Here is a 20,544-nt window from a genome sequence, read left to right on the forward strand (position 1 = left end):
CTAAGACAAAATTTCATTATAATACTCAGCATATTGATCAAGTAAGGCCTAAATATGAAGGGGGGGGGGGGGGGGGGGGGGGGGGGCTTCAGCCCCCAAAGCCCCTCCCCCCCCCCCCCGGATCCGCCCCTGAACACTGCTAGTATATGAGATTGTGTCCAGTTAAAGAAGATAAAATGGCCTATTACGTACCAAACCCTTGCCTAACAATTGAGATAAATTTACAATCAATCTTTCTATAGCAATAGTGAAGCTTTGAAGACTGGATGAAGAAGATACCAGTAAATGGAATCAACTTTAACAAATCTAAAGCTGGTAGTAATACTGGGATCAACATTCATCCTACAAGATCATATCAAAACTTGTGTAAGATATTCCGGATTTCCGAATGGGTTACGCCCGTTTCGTATGAAATAACACCGTCTTCTAAACAAGGCGCCATAACTTCTGCGTACTTTGGTTGACAGACACGAAGTTTGATTTATCAGATTCCTTGTTGAAAGGCGATTCGATTCATGTGTAAGTTCTTTGTGTAGTAACGAAGGGGAAGCTAAAAAGGAGCCTTGTACCGCGAAATCTACTGACGTGTTCAGAATGCCCGTAAAAACACGTGTTTTTAAACATATTTCTTTAAATTAACCTGTTTAACAATTTGTACGGTCGGAGTCTTATTAAGCATCCTTCGCTGCGTAGAATGATACCAAACTTAGCGAATTCGGTTGAGGATAACAACTTGTAAATTGGGATTTTCCCGCCGAGATAATTAAATTTTCCGGTTAATGTATGGAGCGCTTATTATGTCATCATCAGCAGTAAATAACTGTCGCTATGGCAGCATTTTCCCATTTGTACGGTCGGAATTGGATAGAGAAATTCAAGGGCTTTCTTTTATTGTATGGTGTGCTGTAGAAATTTTGTGAGTTAAAGGTTGTAAATTAGTGTTTTTGTGTGTAGTGTAAAATACATGTATTTTGTATTGGACAATAAATGACATGGAATGATGAGATTTTATGATCAGCCTGTTTTACCAAGTTGAGGTTTCAAAAAAGATTAGCACATATTTATCGAATCACATATTGTGGTTGTTGGTGGTATTAAGTATTCATCGAATTACATTTAGTAGATGCTGGTAGTATCACCAAGAGTTAATAATAGTGGCTCTTGGTATCACTGTTAACTATATTTTTTGGCAGGTGGTCAGGTTGTGTAATCACGTGATCAGGTGCACGTGATCCCCTCTCAACGCAGGTTGGTGACAAGCACGTAGCTGCTATTGCGTTTTCAAGCCTTTGTTGTAATCTGTATGGCTCGATGTAGGATTTTTGGCCCCTGCAGCTAACTCGAGCCTATCTGGACGAGAGTTCCATAGCCCAAAGAAAGCCCATAATGGGGTAGCAGGGGGTTCTACACTGTAAAAATTTAGTAGTGAATTGCTCTGCCACAATACTCACTACTTTTAAGTAGTGAACGTCACTACTTGGTGGTCAATGTAGTGACGTTCACTACAAAATTAGTAGTGAACGTCACTACACAAAATTAGTGAGTATTGTGGCAGACATTAGTAGTGACGTTCACTACATTTAGTAGTGACGTTCACTAGTTTGTTTTTACTGTGTAAGTGGCTAGTTGGAGTAGTTTAAACCTTGTCAAAAATGATCATCTTGTTTGAGCTTGGTTTTCCTATCGCCCAGATGAGGTCTTGTCGCCTTTGATAGGCACTGTTAAGCGTTAGCGCCATAGGGTTAGCACGTGTGTCTGCCTATTCATGGCTACCTGGCCACCTCTGTAAACCGTGCCAGCAGCGCAGTTTAGGAGCTGCAAATTGCTATTGGTTGTTGATGCTGGCCGGTATGGAAAGGAATATATTTCAAAACGTTAAGTGAGTGATGTTGTATCAGTGCCATGCCCTGGTCTGGCGAGCAATCCGCTGTCAGCGGACTACCCCAGCTTTAGCTTTATCGATACTTAGCTGCGTGACACTACAGCCTTTGTTTGATTGAAGTTTTATGGTCATAGTTATGACTTATGTTAAGACTGCTTGCTATAGGTGTGTCACCAGCGTGGTGCAAAGTTGGCAGTATCAGTATCCGTAGCTATAGCTTGTTATTAATCTATAATGTACGTGTGTATGCAAGTGCGTTTTAGTGGCTGCATGGCCTGTTGGATTTTAGCACTGTAGTCATGTGATGACCTAGCTGATGTACAGTTGCGCTCTGTCTCCAGCTCGCAGTGCAGTCATAGTGAGTAATATTGGCTCACCTATTTGTGCACTCTTGACACAATCATAATTGACGTGTTCCCCGTATCCGGAGAATTGAGGCACAGCCCAGTCTGATGTGTCTATGTGTCACTAATCTGATACTGCTTAGGGCAATCTCACATCTCTATTTATAGTGTAAGTATGTGTGTTAACCATGCCTGGTGTGATTTCAATAAACTAGTACATGATACCGCTGGCATGTGGTAATGATCAAATACCTTAGTACAACTTTGTCTTGTTGCCTGAAGTAGTGTCACTCGGTTGCTCTGTTCGGTGGTCACCATAGCTGTTATAGTGTGCTGCTTATCTGTCACATCCTGACTAGCTGGATATAGAATATTCTAGTCTGTCTTTTTTTTTTTGTTTGTTTGTTTTTCTTTTTTGATTGCTAGGAGTTCTAGTCAAGATGTTCCCAGCAAGTGAGCTGTACTAGTCGCAGCTGGTCATCTTGATTATTGGTTATTGATTTAGCTGATATGTGTGTACTGTACATGTGCTACTGAACATCGTTGCCACATCTAGCTACAGCAAATAATATAGTCTGGTGCTAACGCTCAAGTTGATGACTGACTACACTGTGCTGGTCACTTAGCAGGTATAGTTGTATGCTCTCAGTGTAGCTGAAGCGTGCTTAAGCTGTGGCCACAGTTGCTGCAAGTCCTGCCATTTAGTGGTAGTGATTCGCTGATGTGTCGCTGTACCATGCTACAAATGTAGCCGTCCTGTCATTCAGTTAAGTGCAGTAACTGATATGCTACTGTATAGGCAACTGAGTAGCCATTTTGTTTACTGCCATCGATGTTGTCATGTATAGCTGATACATATCTGTAGTGAACTGTGCTATACCACTGTATAACTGTCAAATATACTGCAAATGACACTGTCAGGTGCTATCGTTATAGCTGATGCAGGAACTAGACCTTTATGATCAGTGTGGGTGAAGAGGAGTCTTTAGAACACATGGTTGGACATGCTAAGTATGTAAGATTTTGCAGAGACCAAAACCCAACCTCATGCGATTGCTATGGCCACTGTACTGCATTACTGACATAGTTGTCTCACCCACTGTGACTGATACTGAGTGATAGTGATGCAGTCAGGTGAGAAAGCTCATAGCTGCCCTGTGCTGTTACTATCTGTAAGATCTGTCGATGGTGCAGGTACAAATAACGCAACTAATGTGTAGCTGCAATCGTGATGTGGTCAGGATTATCTATCCTGGCGTGGCTGTTACGTCTGCAACTAATGCGTCAGGTGTTTTCAGTATGCAGTTGAAATTCCTGACACTTCTGCTGTACATTATTCGTAGCAATCTATCTGATGTGTGGATGTAGGATCATGACAAAGCCAGATATCACATCTACTACAATTGATGCAGTCAGATGTAACAATATACCTGATATATGTGACTGCACAGTGCTACTGATGTAGCTGTCGTGTCCACTGAAGCTGCAATTGATGTAGTGAGCGTGTGTGGTTACACTGGTGATATTTCTGCTACCTCCATTGTAATTGATATAGTCTGATGCTAACAGTATAGACTGTACAGTGCTACTGGTGTAGCTGTCCTGATCATGATGCAGTCAGGTGATGATATAGCTGATATGTAGCTGCCCTGCTGAAGTTTCTACCACCTCCGCTGTGACATGTTCCTATGTAACAATATAGCTGATGTGTGGCTGTTGCTACAGTGCAGATTTTTGCATGACTGCATCATGATTTTCGCATGACTGCATCATTTTGTAATAATGTATAGCAGTACTATGGCTGTCCCATTTTTCATTTTTTTTTTTTTTTTTTTTTACCACTGATGTAGTCAGAAGCTAGCAATGTAATGACTGTACAGTGTTGTTGACGTAGCAACTACAGCTGATGCATGCAGTATAGCTGTCGTGTAAATGTGTGATGACAAGAGGTCACATTCACTGTGATTGATAGTCAGGTAGCTGATGTATGCATGATTGTACTGTGATACCAACATAGTTATCACATTAATTTTACTAGAATTGATGTTGCATCATTCATGTTTGAGAGCTACCAATGTAGCCCATGTTTGAGTACTATGGATGTAGCCCACGTTTACTGATGTAGCTCAAGGTTGAGTGCTATCGACATAGCTCACGTTTGAGTGTTACTGGCGTAGCTCATGTGTGATTGCTACTGACATCACTCATGTTTGAGAGCTGCCAACTTACCTCATCTGAGTGCTACTGACATAGCTCATGTATGGCTGCAACTAATGTAGTTCATGTCTGGTGCAGCTCGTGTTTGAGTGCTACTAGCTTACCTCATTTGAGTGCTACAGACTTACATAGCTCATGTCTGGGAGCTCCTGTCTGGGTACTATAATATAGCTCATGTCTGAGTGTTACCAATGTAGTTTCTATTTGAGCATCAGCGATGTAGCTCATGTAAGCATGTTTGAGTACTACCAACATGGCTCATGATCATGTCCACATAATGCTAATGATATAGCTCATGTTTGAGTGTTACTGACATAGCCCATGTTTGAGTGTTACATGGACATAGATCATGTTTGAGTGCTACCAACACAGCTCATGTCTGAGTGCTACTGATGTAGCTCATGTTACCAGCTTACCTCTTTTGAGTGCTATGTACCAAGTAGCTCATGTACGAGTGCTACTAATATAGCTCATGTTTGAGTGTTACCAAACATAGCTTATGTCTGAAATTGAGTACTACTGATGTTCGTAGCTCATGTTTGCATGCTACTGATGTAGCTCATGTTTGAGTACTGCTGATGTAGCTCATGTTTGTGTTTGAGTGCTACCAACATAGCTCATGTCTGAGTTTAGTAGCCCGTGTTACCGACTTGTATAATTACCTCTTTTGAGTGCTACTGACATAGCTCCTGTCTGAGTGCTATTGATATAGCTAATGTTTGAGTACTACTGACTGCTCGTGTTTATGTGCTACCGAGATAGCTCATGTCTGATACTGAGTGCTACTGATGTTTGTAGCTCATGTTTGATTGCTACTGACATAGCTCGTGTTTGAATGCTACCAGCGTACCTCTTTTGAGTGCTACTGATGTAGCTCATAATTGAGTGCTACTCACTCTTGAGTGTTTGCAATGTAGCTCATGTTTTGAGTGCTACTGATGTAGTTCATGCTTGAGTGCTACCAATATGTTTATGGTGGAGTTCTACTGTTGTAACTCATGTTTGCATGCTACCGACATAGCTCATGTGTGAAAGCTTTTAACTTACCACATTAATTATGGGTGCTACCGATGTAGCTCATGTATGGGTGCTACCGATGTAGCTCATGCCTGAGTGCTACCGACATATAGTAGTTCGTGTTTACGTGCTACCGACATAGCTCGTATTGTGAGATGTAGACTCATGTTTGAGTACTAACTTACCTCATTTGGGTGCTAGCAACATAGCTCATTTCTGGGTGTTATAGCTGCTCATGTCTGGCTACTAGTGATGTAGCTCATGTCTGAGTGCAACTGACAGCTCATTTTGGGTGTTACCAACATATTGAGTGCTACCGATGTAACTCAGATTTGGGTACTACCAATGTAGCTCATGATCATGTTTGAGAACTGCTGACATAGCTCGTTTGAGTGCTATACCGTCTCAACTCATGTTTCGGTGCTGCTGACATAGCTTATGTGTGAGTGCTATATACCAATGTAGCTCATATTTGAGTGCTACCGGCGTAGCTTATGCTGTGTGAGTGCTACCGACATGGCTCATGTTGTGAGATGTAGCTCCTGTTTGAGTACTAACTTGAGTGCTACCAACATAGCTCATGTCTGGCTACAGCTACTGATGTAGCTCATGTCTGGGTGCTACTGACAGCTCATGTCTGGGTGTTACTGACATATTGAGTGCTACCGATGTCACTCAGGTTATTACCGACGTACCTCATGTTTGAGTGCTACCAATGTAGTTCATATGTGACTGCTACCAATGTATTTTTCTACAGTTGTGACTCATGTTTGAGTGTTACCGACATAGCTCATGTGTAAATGCTTTTAACTTACCACATTTGAGTGCTACCGATGTAGCTCATGTATGGGTGCTACCGACGTAGCTCCTGTCTGGGTATTACCAATGTAGCTTATGTCTGAGTGCTACTGATGTATAGTAGTTCAGTTTGAGTGCTACTGATGTATAGTAGTTCAGTTTGAGTGCTACTGACATAGCACATGTTTAAGTGCTACTGATATAGCTCATACTGTGAGATGTAGCTCATGTTTCAGTACCAACTTACCTCATTAGAGTGCTACCAACATAGCTCATCTCTGGGTGCTATACGTGTCTGGCTACTAGTGATGTAGTTCATGAATGGGTGTTACTGACATATTGAGTGCTGCTGATGTAACTCAGGTTTGGGTACTACCGATGTAGCTCATGTTTGACTGCTACTGACATAGCTCATGTTTGCAACATAGCTAGTGTTTGACTGAGTGCTACCAATGTAGCTCATGTTTGAGTGCTACCGTTGTAGCTCATGTGTGAGTGCTACCAACATGGCTCACATTGTGAGATGTAGCTGATGTTTGGGTACCAACTTACCTCATTTGAGTGCTACCGACATAGTTCATGTCTGAGTGCTACTGACAGATCGTGTCTGGGTGTTAATAACAAATTGAATGCTACTGACAGCTCAAGTCTAGGTGTTAATGACATATTGAGTGCTACTGATGTAGCTCAGGTTTGAGTACTACTGATGTAGCTCATGTTCGAGTACTATTGACATAGCTCATGTGAGAGTCCTACCGATGTAGCTCATGTGTGAGTGCTGCCAATGTAGCTGATGTTTGAGTGCTACTACCGTTGTAGCTGATGTTTGAGTGCTACTACCAATTAGTGTAGCTGATGTTTGAGTGCTACCAACGTAGCTGATGTGAGTGCTACTGACGTAGCTGATGTTTGAGTGCTACCGACGTAGCTGGTGTTTGAGTGCTGCCAACGTAGCTGATGTTTGAGTGCTACTGAAGTAGCTGATGTTTGAGTGCTACCGACGTAGCTGATGTTTGAGTGCTACCGACGTAGCTGGTGTTTGAGTGCTACCAAGGTAGCTGATGTTTGAGTGTTACCGATGTAGCTGATGCGAGTGCTACTGAAGTAGCTGATGTTTGAGTGCTACCAACGTAGCTGATGTTTGAGTGCTACCGACGTCGCTAATGTTTGAGTGCTACTGATGTAGTTGATGTGAGTGCTACTGAAGTAGCTGATGTTTGAGTGCTACCAACGTAGCTGATGTGAGTGCTACCAACGTAGCTGATGTGAGTGCTACCGACGTAGCTGATGTTTGAGTGCTACTGAAGTAGCTGATGTTTGAGTGCTACCGACGTAGCTGATGTGAGTGCTACCAACGTAGCTGATGTGAGTGCTACCGACGTAGCTGATGTGAGTGCTACCGACGTAGCTGATGTGAGTGCTACCGACGTAGCTGATGTTTGAGTGCTACTGATGTAAGTGCTACTGAAGTAGCTGATGTTTGAGTGCTACCGACGTAGCTGATGTGAGTGCTACCGACGTAGCTGATGTGAGTGCTACCGACGTAGCTGATGTGAGTGCTCCGACGTAGCTGATGTGAGTGCTACCGACGTAGCTGATGTGAGTGCTACCGACGTAGCTGATGTGAGTGCTACCGACGTAGCTGATGTGAGTGCTACCGACGTAGCTGATGTGAGTGCTACCGAAGTAGCTGATGTGACTGCTACTGACGTAGCTGATGTTTGAGTGCTACTGATGTAGCTGCCAATCCACCTGTCCCCAACTGAACCAGGCCTAGCTATCATTCCCCTTTTCCCTCCCTCCTAGGGGCTATACTTTAAAATGTGGGATCCAACCAGCTTAATTTGCGGTCAACCAATCCATAAATTCCTTTCAAAAGAAAATTCCAGCAACCTTACCCTAAAAAGGCCAGGTACCCTCTACGCCTACCTCCAGGATGTACTATATTTCACTCCCTTCCTGTGTGAAGGGAGGAGAATGAATATAAAATCGATGACTGGTTATAGTGGGGACTTCCGGTGGTAGGTGATAACTCACTCGGCGAGACGATACTGGAGCATCTTAGTCTCGCGTGGCCAGACCCTTTCCGCGCAGCCGCTTATCGATTGGAAATTATAAGCGCCGCGCTACAAGGGTCTGGAATAGTTCATGAACATGAAATTTTTCGACACGTTATTGGTGACAATTGATTGATTGGGTAACACCTAAAATACAAAGGTACAAAATGCAACGTGTGTTCCCTTGAATCTTTAGTCTGTTTTGATCGGAAAATCCGCTTAAAACCTTCGCCTACTTTCCTTGTAACTCGAGATGAACTGAGCTTGTTTGTCTTTATTCAGCCGTACTTGTTGAAGATTCAGTAGTGGGTAGAAGAAAAAATCTACACAGGTCGATACTCGTCATCCCCAGAGGCCTTCTTCAGCTCATTCTTCAGTAATCAGATCACTTTGGCGATTAAGGGATCGCGTGAGCCAATTTACACTCCCCTACCACTGGGGATTGTAGATTTTTTTAAATACATGAACTATTCCAGACCCTTGTAGCGCGGCGCTTATAATTTCCAATCGATAAGCGGCTGCGCGGAAAGGGTCTGGCCACGCGAGACTAGGAGCATCTACCGATACAATCAGTTGTGATCTGTGTGTGCCACCGCGGCTAGAGCACTATTGATCAAACTAGTGCCGGAAACTTTCTTGAGAATCTTCCTGGTCACATTCTGACGGTTATCACTGTGGTTCGCGGGGTAAAAGTAGAAGTTGATACCATATTATTCATCACGATATCATTCCGTTTGAGGTAGAGATGAAATATCATTGCTCTCCGTCTCGCACTTTTACGCACGACGAGTTGAAGTTCGATCACACGAGCCAACAAATGGCGCCTTCTGCATCACGTGCGTAACTGGCTGGAGGCATGCGTGATTCTTTTTGTGCTAACCACAGTTAAGCTATTAACCTCCATTTAAACAGATATTAGATTTATTTAATGCATAATTCTTAATTTTCAAAGGTTTAACACACTGTTTTGAAAACTTTTAATGTTGACCACCTGAAAATACTTGATTTGACAAATCCCACGCATACATATGTTTTGATATGTCTGGATATATATCTTAGCACAGGATTATGCTCAATATGTCGTTGTCCTCGAGTGTAATAGTGCTATTATGTTACAGTGTAAAAGTGTGTAGTAATAATGTAGATCAGTGAGAGGACTCTCTTAAAGGATACTCTTACCACTTATATAACATACCTTGAAAACAAACTGACAATTCAATCTGTTCTTTTGGTTGTAGCGGCAATGATTGGTTAAACCACTGTAATCCATCCGGAGAGGTAAAATCTGATTTATTCTTCCTTTCCAATACACTAGGGGTAACTTCAATTATTTTCATAACACTGGCTCCAACACACACTTCAGTGTTTGCCTTCGATTTCCCTTTCTTCTTCAGAAGAGGCACCTTACGACACAATACAAACAGCTGTCTAGAGTGATTAGTAAAAAATAGTTTTTCTTTTTCAGTGTCCTCCCACAAAACTGGTCTGTAAGGAAGAATCTTACATGTGTCACTTTTAGCTGATGTGTTGCTGCCATTGATAGTGAATACGCAACATATCCCATGAGTGGCATTAGGGACGGACATTGCCCCAACAGACACAGACCGTCCCCTAGATGGGGATGGGTTCTCCATTAACTCTCCTAGCTGTTACATCTGGGATTGAGATGCCTCTTAATCGCACTCGCAGCACAAGAAATGGTACCAGACGCTGGAAATGGTGGCATCAGTTAAATTCGGCCAGAAACTTGGTGAATAGCTATGTGAGTAACTTAGATTTATGTGGCAGAATGAGATATTTAGAAAAGACAGGAGACCTGTGCCAGCTGTAGCTATCTCAGCGGGATGTTTCCAAGCAAAGAGAACGCACAGAGATCAAATAAGTAGTCTAGGCCAACTTAGGCCACATTACTTTTTTTTTTAAGTTTTTCATCCTCCAATTTTTGTTAACTAGATAGCAGCTATAATGACTCTGAGTGCAGTTTTCTTAGACTGCATTATAGTTAGTTACAAACTTTATAAGGTGTAGGATGGCTGCACTCAGCCACCAGTAGTGTGAAAAATCCTTGATGCAGTAAGAAAAACAATGGATGAGAAACTAATAATTAAACCTTATGTCAGGGCTATAGTACTTGAACTGGCTAAAACAAGAACAGATTATTATTATACAGGACCGTACAGCCATACCCCATGCAGAACTTCATCAAAGCGTCAGATCACTCACATGCCAGACTTGCCACTGAACTTGAAAATATCAGATAGCGAAAGTATAGACTACTTAATGCTGGCTGCATTGTTGTGGCAATGAAGTATACTAAATTTCACTATCAAAAGTTTACTTTTCTAGCTGCATATTTGAAATCGAGTGGCGAGCCATACAAGCAGTCTCTGGGGCCTTGATGAAGCTCTGGCTAACCTGGGAATGGCTGGATGTAGCTAGCTGTACAGTTCTGTGGTGATGGATAAAGACCTGTACTGTAATTTCCTCTCCAGTTTTTGAGTCCTGAATAACCTGTAACTCAGCCTAATTGATCACTCTTCTGTACTAAACTGCCCTATCAGGATCTTGTATCTTTTTCTGAATATCTTATTCTGTCACTATTACTCACAAATGTAAAGCATTAATAATTTCTGGCCAAATTCAGCTGATGCCATGGTACAAGGACTAATTATACTACCATGGAGATGCAAATGCTCTAAAGCTTAAAGAGCTACACTTCCCCACCTCATATAGTTTTTCACGGCCAGATCACTTTTTTCTTTTGTTATTATTGGGTCTGGCACAACGACAAAAGAAAAAAGAGTGGTCCAGCTAGACTAGCAGTCTATTCGTATGCAAAGTAAGTCAATGCCTCAGTGCTAGCCATAGTTATGTCAAGTCAAGAGTTACTATTACTATGACTAGGCCAAATCAAGCGTTTTATAGTCACATGAGTCACTTTCTCCTGTAGCCATACACATGCATGATGTGTCATGGACTATGTGGACATCTGTGTAGTAACATTGAACTGAAGTAGCTAATTGGGCGGGTCTGTAAGGACAGCTAGCCTATTACATAACTATACTACTCTTAACTCGTGATACTACTTTGCTCCTCCAACTGGTCAGATTTTCTTGTATTTGGCGGGAAAGGCAGATCTACTGAATGGTAATAAATTGATGTATCTCTTGTGTATATTTCACATGCATGCTCACTATCCTTGCCAAATGTGTGATTTGGATCATTTTTCTGCCAAAATCCAGTCACAAATATAACTGACAGGTGTACTGTAATATTATTTATAGCATTTCATTCCCCTTCTACTTACAGCAAGAAAACTCATACATGAAGGGAATCAGCTAATATTATTCACAACACAGTAGCAATCTATAGTGACAACAGATCTTATAGTTAAATTTACAAGTACCAGAGCTTTAAAGCATAAGAGCTCAACACATTGACTTCACTATGTAAACACAAGCCTTAGCAAGTACCCAAATAAATTCAAATTTAAACTTGCTACTTATTAATTAATTGGTAGACTTTACAATATTTATGCTTTATGGATATGCATAAAGGAACTTGCTTGAGCTATGAATTTAGCTGCAGTTGTCTCATCTACCAGTATTCAAAATAGGAATGTGGGTGGGCATACTTCTTTATCTAAAAATTCAACTACCAATACATGCATGGGTATTTTATGCAGGTAAAAAAGACATGGGAGAGGATGTTATAAATGTATGCATATGTTCATTTAGTGAAATACTCTATACTCTGTGCTGTAAATTTATATGAAGCAACAACGAACAATACCGCATAACTTAGCTACTAGCCATGTCTTTTCTTAATTGATTATTTAAAAGCAACACGGAATCTATTGACTTGTAAATGATAAATTTAAGGAGCACGGTGAACTATTTAAAAAAAAACTATCTATACAGTCACCTATTTGTAGCCTGTAGTATAGTTACTCAATATGAAGGTACTACATGTATCACTATGAAGACATTGACATGCACAGAGACCAGTAGAAATCAGTATAAAAACTAGAGGTGGATCCAGACATTTAAAGGGGGGAGTTTCCATTCTGGAACATGGTACAGTATAATTTTAACTTCAGTCTAGCTACCTAGTAATAGCATTTCATGGCAAATAACTAAACAGTGAAGTAGGGTTTCAGTGATAACAAGTAGTAAAACAAGAGATTATGGTAGCTATATGAGGGAAAATCCCAATTTGGCATTGTGGAAATGTGGAAAATCCCTAAATCAGCATGTTTTCACCATCTTTTCAATGCCAAAGTAGGGATTTTTCCACATTGCTACAATGCCAAACAGGGATTTTACCTTGTAGCTACTGTCATCTCTTGTTTCACTGCTGGAACCCTACTTTATTTTTAAATTCATACACTAGTTTATTGATTAACTTTTTTTGTTATAGCATAGCAGCTTGTGACTGCTGTATTAGAGTATCTTGACAGTAGATAGTGTACTACAATACCTTGTTTTTATGGAGCTAGATCAATGAGAGATGTGGCCTCTGATTATTAGATGTGTGGTGGTGTGTTATGCTCTTTATAGGGGGTGAGACCCATTGTGATCATTTTATAAGCCCAGTTTAGCTGCTACCCAATACTACCAAGGTCCATTTATCCAGGGGCAGAGGAATAGGGGGGAGAGGCCCCCCCACTTTCACAAGTGGAGGGGCATGCCCCCTCACTTTTTTGCAATACCCAATTACCAAAGTAAAGCAACCATTGTAGTAATTAGCCAACTTACTTTGCCGTAATTTTCTGGGATTTGTGTTAAAGAATGGAATACTACATGAATTGATGTACTCTAATAGAGCAGTCACCTAACTACTGTAATAGAACATTCAGTGGACATATAAGTTGGCCAATTAATTCAGTATGTCTTCATTAACACATATATCTATATGTAATCAAGTCTATCTGAAATGCCTATTACTGATGTACAGTATCTTAATGTTGTAACGTCCTGTCTTGCAATAGGTAAGCAGCACTCAGATACTTTTAACAACAGCAATTACAACAATAACCAAAATTATCTTACATTACACGTGTCTCAAGTGTCTATCACTAGCCTATTTACACTTAGCTGTATCTGCTGTCCAAGCTATATTACACTATAATACAAGTACTACAGTCATTGCCATAATATTATAGCAATATCCTATTTGAGTACACATGTAGCTTTCACTGAAAATGCTCTCAGATTCAATCTCAAAGCATTCACATCTCAAAATTTTTCTATGGGGTATGCCCCCAATCCCCATCCCCCAGTATTGGCATACTTGGCACGCTAAGGTACAGTTAATGATTTTAAAACACTTTGCCACCCCACAGATTTGCCCACCCCCCCTCCATCCCCACTTTTTAGTAGTTCTCCACCCCTGCGTTGATCCATTGATTATATATTCCTTACTATATAATCTGTGGTTAAACGCCTCAAATACTTGAATACACTTTTTCAAGGAAAGTTTCGATACGGAAAATTAATGCATTGGTATTGTTTCCCCACATGCAGAAGATGACCATTTAATTGAAAATAAAAGCAATGGCAAGGTGCGGAAGGCAGACATTCATCAAAACCACAAAAGGCACATCCCACCTGTGAGCTTCTTGTTGTGATATAAAATGGTGCCTGTGCACTGCTTCACTTGGCCTCAGACAGGCAGATCAAAATACGGGTTTTGATATTTTCTATATCCTACCGCCTGTAAGTATTTCTTGATTTTAGCGTGCTGTGTTTGATGTTTAATGGAGTAAGATTATTCTGTAAAGGTGATTTTCGTCACATATGATATTTCTATGATGGTTTTTAGACATGACACTTTTAGTAGCACCCATCACTTTAGGGAGGAACCCTACTAAACAATAGTACCATACTGTTTGATTGTTCTCCAGTAATGTTTTACTGTTAAATCTTAGGCCCTTAGAAATGCAAATGAAGCTTTTTAAGTAACTGTAACAGCTTTAAATGGATAATTATTTTTAGAGGCACTTATTGCCTATGAAGATGCTGGGATAACAGTTTTAAGTGATTTCAGTTGTAGGTAAAATCACTATTAGTGTTTGCAATGAGTTCTTATTTGACTGATAACTGTGATGAATTAGAGTAAAGCTTATCAAGTAATATCAAGGCTCTTCCAAAAGAGGAGTTCCATGGAACCTTTTGAACTCCTCCTGCATCTATCCGTGAATACAATCAACATTATTTTACTAGCTACTGAAACTTTCTGTGCATGAATGTTTAATTCAATTATACAATTTTTTTTAATAATGAAATACTTGCTGTTCTTATAATTTAGCTATGTATTTATATGGAGATACAAATTTGCTAAAGAAATAATAGAGCTGGATATATGGGCAATAGTTTCTAATTTAAACTGCATGCAGTGCTAGGTAAGACACTTTAATCTGCTGTTTGATGTATAGTCACCCCAATAGCCATTCTCAATTGTGAGGTATCATATAAAATAATTTTAAAAGTTAATTCAAAAACGTAGATAGATGTAAGTCAGCTATTATACCACAAGTCTGAATCTACACTGGGTGTCAGTGGTTGAGCCAAGTGCAAGATCTTCTGCAGCTAGAGTAGTTATGTCTCCATTTGGTTGAACCATCATGTAGTACTTCTTCCCATCAGACTCCACATAGTACCGTAAATCTTGTACACCATCAATATCCTCTTGTTTGAATCTATATATGTATCCCTATATATAGAATGATAAATATAACAACTAAGTATATTAATAGTAACAATATGTGCACACCTCATCAGACATATCCCCTGGTAATGCTACAATATTATTGTCCGCATCAACAGCAAGGTAAAAATTATTCTGATCAGCATTAAAGAACTGGTCCCCTTGACTGTTAGAACTCCATGCAACAAGATATGCATCTTCATTTAGTACTCCTTCAACTGTGGAAAAGTTACAGTAGATTAATATGAGTTATATAGTAATATTAATGGTTAACTTACTAAGTGATAGAGCAGCTGTGACATATGGAGAGTCTCCTGTTGATATGATGTGAAGTGGATTACCAAGTGATAGACTGACTGCAGCCACTGTGGATGGTTGTATTACACTCAATGGGTATGGTGTCCTGTTAAGGTGGCTGTTGAGTTTTATGGAGAAATTTCCAATAGTAATGTCACAAGAGTTTTTAGTGACATTGAGTGTTGTTCCATTAATGGTGATTCTAAGTTGACCTCCATCTGGAGAGAGGTCTAATGATACCTTATCATTTTGTAGTTTGCTGTCCTTGTTGAGTAGTTCCAACTGACTTGAAGTTTTGTTCAACGTAATAGCGGACTTGTTGTGTTTATAAGAAGGCCAGGTGGCACCATCTTCTGATAGTGTTGAAGCAGTGAAGGAAGGACTGAGCTGAAACTTTTCCACTTTGTATTCCATGATTCTTTTGATTCCTTTGTAGTTATCTACTTCTTTATATAATTCTCTTTAAACTGATTTTTCTCATGATAACCAGCTATCTGCAACCTGTTTTATACTAAATCTCACTTCCTATGATCTTCTAGCTACTTCCTTACCTAATGTGATATAATAGATCATTTATTGGCTTCTGGTTGGTCATGTATTGTATATCTAATCAAAAACAGCCAAGCTGTAAAAAAAGGTGCGGCCCCCATAAAGGCCATGGTGAAAAAAGATGTGAAATCCAAGGTGGCGGCCAAGAAATGGCTGTGATGGTAGGTTAATGGTTACATTTTAATAACAACAATTCAGGTGAATTTGGTGCCAAGACCAAGCAGCACAAAATTCACCTGAATTGCCGTTATTAAAATGTAACCATTAACCTACCATCACAGCCATTTCTTGGCCGCCACCTTGGATTTCACATCTTTTTTCACCATGGCCTTTATGGGGGCCGCACCTTTTTTTACAGCTTGGCTGTTTTTGATTAGATATCACTTCTTTTTGTATTTGTATACTGCAAAGCCAGCCTATGGCTGGCTTTGGGGCTTTTTTAACCCATGTGTTTTTTTCTTTACCACAGGAAGAAGAAAAGAACTTAAAGAAGAATTTTAGTACTTCAATTATTTTTGATTTTATTAGTAATTATACAAATTATATACATATATTTATTACATGCTCATTATTCCCCACAGGATTTTTTTGCAGCTGATCTCTCTACTGGGTGACTTGAAATGTAGCTGAACTATGTACAGGATGGTTTCTTTGTAGCTGAACTCTCTGTAACAGGTGATTTGTTTGCAGCTAAACTCTCTACATGGTGGTGTCTTTATAGCCGAACTCTCTATGTGATGGTTTCTTTGTAGCTGAACTCTCTATAAGGTGACTTCGTCTAGCTGAACTCTCTACAGGGTGATTTTTTTGTAGCTGAACTCTCTGCAGGGTGATTTGTTTGCAGCTGAACTCTCTACATGATGGTTTCTTTGTAGCTGAACTCTCTACAAGGTGACTTCGTCCAGTTGATCTCTCTACGGGGTGATTTGTTTCTAGCTGAACTCTCTACAGGTGAATTGTTTGCAGCTAAACTCTCTACATGGTGGTTTCTTTGTAGCTGAACTCTCTACAAGGTAACTTCTTCTCTACAGGGTGATTTGTTGTAGTTGAATTCTCTACTAGGTGGTTTGTATGAGGCTGAACTCTCTACATGGCGGTTTCTTTGTAGCTGAACTCTCTACAGAGTGATTTATTTGCAGCTGAACTCTCTACATGATGGTTTCTTTGTAACTGAACACTCTACAAGGTGACTTCTTCTAGCATGATCTTTCTACAGGGTGAATTGTTGTAGCTGAACTATCTACAAGGTAACTTCTTCTAGCTGATCTCTATACAGGGTGATTTGTTTGTAGTTGAATTCTGTACAGGTGGTTTCTTTGTAGCTGAACTCTCTATATGATGGTTTCTTTGTAGCTAAACTCTTTACAAGGTGACTTCTTCTAGCTGAACTCTCTACGGGGTAATTTCTTTGTAGCTGAACTCTCTATCTGATGATTTCTTTGTAAATGAACTCTCTACAAGGTGAATTCTTCTACCTGATCTCTCTACAGGGTGATTTGTTTGTAACTGAACTCTGTACAAGTGCGTTTTTGTGGGTGATCTCACTGCAGGTTGATTTGTTTGTAGCTGAACTCACTAAAGGGTGATTTTGCTTGTAGCTGAACTCCTTGCATTGTATCTAGTTTCTAGCTGATCTTTCTACAGGGTGATTTGTTTGTAGCTGATCTCTCTACAAGTTGATTTGTGTGTAGCTGATCTCTCTGCAGGTTGATTAATTTGCAGCCGATCTCTCTACAAGGTAATTTGTTTGTAGCTGAACTGTCTATAAAGTGATTTATTTGTAGCTGATTTCTCTGCAGGTTGATTTGTTTTAGCTGAACTCTCTACAGGGTGATTTACTTGTAGCTGAACTCCTTACATTGTGACTAGTTTCTAGCTGATCTCTCTACAGGGTGATTTGTTTGTAGCTGATCTCTCTACAAGTTGATTTGTGTGTAGCTGATATTTCTACTGGTTGATTTGTTTGTAGCCGATCTCTCTACAGGGTAATTTGTTTGTAGCTGAACTCTGTACAAGGTGCTTTTTTGTAGGTGATCTCACTGCAGGTTGATTTGTTTGTAGCTGAACTCACTAAAGGGTGATTTGCTTGTAGCTGAACTCCTTACATTGTGTCCAGTTTCTAGCTGATCTCTCTACAGAGTGATTTGTTTGTAGCTGAACTCTCTATAAGGTGATTTATTTGTAGCTGAACTCCTTACATTGTGTGTAGTTTCTAGCTGATCTCTCTACAGGGTGATTTGTTTGTAATTGATCTCTCTACAAGTTGATTTGTGTGTAGCTGATCTCTCTGCAGGTTGATTTGTTTGTAGCCGATCTCTCTATAGGGTAATTTGTTTGTAGCTGAACTCTCTATAAGGTGATTTGTTTGTAGTTGATCTCTCTGCAGGTTGATTTGTTTTAGCTGAACTCTCTACAGGCTGATTTGTTTGTAGCCGATCTCTCTACAGGGTAATTTGTTTGTAGCTGAACTCTCTACAAGTTGATTTGTGTGTAGCTGATCTCTATGCAGGTTGATTTGTTTGTAGCCGATCTCTCTACAGGGCAATTTGTTTGTAGCTGATCTCTCTACAGGGTGATTTTTTTGTAGCTGACCTCTCTTCAGGGTGATTTGTTTCTAGCTGATCTCTCTACAGGGTGATTTTTTGTAGCTGATCTCTCTTCAGGGTGATTTGTTTCTAGCTGATTGCTCTACAGGTTGATTTGTTTGTAGATGAACTCTCTACAGGGTAATTTGCTTGTAGCTGAACTCCTTACTTTGTGTCTAGTTTGTAGCTGATCTCTCTACAGGGTGATTTGTTTGTAGCTGAACTCCTTACATTGTGTGTAGTTTCTAGCTGATCTCTCTACAGGGTGATTTGTTTGTAGCTGATCTCTCTACAAGTTGATTTGTGTGTATATAGCTGATCTCTCTGCAGGTTGATTTGTTTGTAGCCGATCTCTCTACAGGTAATCTGTTTGTAGCTGAACTCTCTATAAGGTTGTTTGTTTGTAGCTGATCTCTCTGCAGGTTGATTTGTTTTAGCTGAACTCTCTACAGGGTGATTGCTTGTAGCTGAACTCCTTACATTGTGTCTAGTTTCTAGCTGATGTCTCTACAGGGTGATTTTTTGTAGCTGAACTCTCTTCAGGGTGGTTTGTTTCTAGCTGATCTCTCTACAGGTAGATTTGTGTTGATTTGTTCATTGCTGATCGCTCTAAAGGTAATTGATTTGTTGCAGTTGAACACCCTGCAAAGTGTTTTGTTTGTAGCTGATCACTCTAAAGGGTAATTTGTTTGCAGCTGAACTCTCTCCACAGTGACTTGTGTGTAGCTGAATTCTGTGTAACTGAATTCTCTAGAGAGTGACTTAATTGTAGCTGAATTCTCTACACAGTGCATGACTTGTTTATAGCTGAACTTTCTTCAGTGTGACTTGTAATGTTCTGAATCTCTATAGTGGTATATTTGCTTAACTCTCCACATGGTGACTGTCTTCTTGCTGAACTGTCTATAAGATTAACTGTTTGCAGCTGAACTCCCTACAGAATAACTTGTGATGTAATAAAATTCTATAATGGAGTAAATAAATTAGCCGAATGCTCTATTAGGGTGACTGTTCTATTAGAGTATCTGGATCTCGCATTTGCTACACGGAGTTGGCTTTCGAATCATAACTCAGTGGTTTGTAATCCGATTCTTCTGTACTACTGCAAGGAGTTTCTATGAAGATTATTCCAGCTATACACCGATTTTCAGCTCATTGCTCTAAGCGGTTTGCCTAGTAGGCGTGAAAACTAATACTTTTTTATTCATAAAAATCGATCGCGTAATTGTGACACAGGTTGGGTTTTGTGTCATATCTCCGTGGTCTTTATCTCGATTCCTTTCAAACCACCAAAAGGCACTCCTACGATGGTTACTCCATCTACATAGCAATTTTTAACTCATTCCATGAAGCGGTTTACTCTGTAGGCGTGACAACAAATCGATCTTGTTTTACGCGAATAATCGGTCATAACTCCTGAACCATTCATCGGATTTGTACCAAATTTGATGCTAGGATGCGCCTTTGGACTCCCTTTCTGTGTGCCAAATTTCAAGGCGATCGGAGTACGCGTTTGCTTGTTATAGCAATTTTTGCAAGTGTGCGAAAAGACGAAGAAGAAGAAAAAAACGAAGAAAAAAAAACCAAACTTTGGCAGCTCGTATCTCGGAAATGGCTGGAGCGATTTCCTTCAAATTTGGAATGTAGACTCCCTTGGCTGGCGGGCAACTGTGTAGCAAATTTGGTTCCAATCAGATAAGTGATCACCGAGATACAAAGGTGTGAAAATGACGTTTTCGTTCTTCCTGTCAATATACTCACGGTGTGGCGCGCCGGCTTCTTGGGCCGCACGACACACTACCGTGTGTCTTGATACATCTATTTACTGTACAAAGTGCACTTTAAGTAAACTGTATTTTGTATTATTTAGGTATATTTCTGTGAAAGTTCCAGCACTACCAATAATGGTCTGGTTAAGGTTCATGAACTTTCATAAATGGCATACATATTTAGAATGAAGTATTCAAGTAGGATCTGTGCAGCATACAAGTGATCCATCCATTAGTGTACTCAATCTAACAAATCATTTGGAAGACTCTATAAATTAACTTAGTAGCTAATGATGCACCGATACTGGAGATTTAATTGCT

The 20,544-nt window shown here is 40.1% G+C and overlaps 2 protein-coding genes and 1 long non-coding RNA gene across 4 annotated transcripts in view; 1 reads left to right on the top strand and 2 right to left on the bottom strand.

The window, feature by feature from the left end:
• The window catches only part of LOC136260320 (uncharacterized), a 27,787-nt gene extending 17,807 nt beyond the window's left edge, over nt 1–9,980 (bottom strand). For both annotated transcript variants that reach the window (XR_010703493.1, XM_066054012.1), the window contains exon 1: nt 9,511–9,980. Coding sequence is in view for 1 of the 2 variants with exons in the window: in XM_066054012.1 (XP_065910084.1) it covers nt 9,511–9,949 (439 nt within the window). In the remaining variant the exon portion in view is untranslated. The remainder of the gene's footprint in view (nt 1–9,510) is intronic.
• Nucleotides 8,594–9,224, top strand: LOC136261244 (uncharacterized). The gene is made up of 2 exons (XR_010703810.1): nt 8,594–9,001; nt 9,055–9,224. It is a non-coding gene; the product is annotated as an uncharacterized lncRNA (long non-coding RNA).
• Nucleotides 9,981–14,758: 4,778 nt separating the features above from the next.
• On the bottom strand, nt 14,759–15,814 carry LOC136262084 (uncharacterized). Its single transcript, XM_066056230.1, has 3 exons — nt 15,302–15,814; nt 15,090–15,241; nt 14,759–15,029 (listed from the first exon to the last, which is right to left on the bottom strand). The coding sequence occupies exons 1-3, from the start codon at nt 15,732–15,734 to the stop codon at nt 14,841–14,843; spliced, it is 774 nt and encodes a 257-aa protein (XP_065912302.1). The 5' UTR covers nt 15,735–15,814; the 3' UTR covers nt 14,759–14,840.
• Nucleotides 15,815–20,544: the final 4,730 nt, after the last annotated feature.

This window comes from Dysidea avara, chromosome 7 (assembly GCF_963678975.1).
Source record: "Dysidea avara chromosome 7, odDysAvar1.4, whole genome shotgun sequence".
NCBI classification, from domain to species: Eukaryota; Metazoa; Porifera; class Demospongiae; order Dictyoceratida; family Dysideidae; genus Dysidea; species Dysidea avara.

Coding starts and splice junctions, on each gene's coding strand:
- LOC136262084 (XM_066056230.1), bottom strand. CDS start 15,734: ATGGAATACAAAGTGGAAAAGTTTCAGCTCAGTCCTTCCTTCACTGCT. Junction 15,242..15,301: donor CACAGCTGCTCTATCACTTA/GTAAGTTAACCA, acceptor ACTTTTCCACAG/TTGAAGGAGTACTAAATGAA. Junction 15,030..15,089: donor CAGGGGATATGTCTGATGAG/GTGTGCACATAT, acceptor TTCTATATATAG/GGATACATATATAGATTCAA.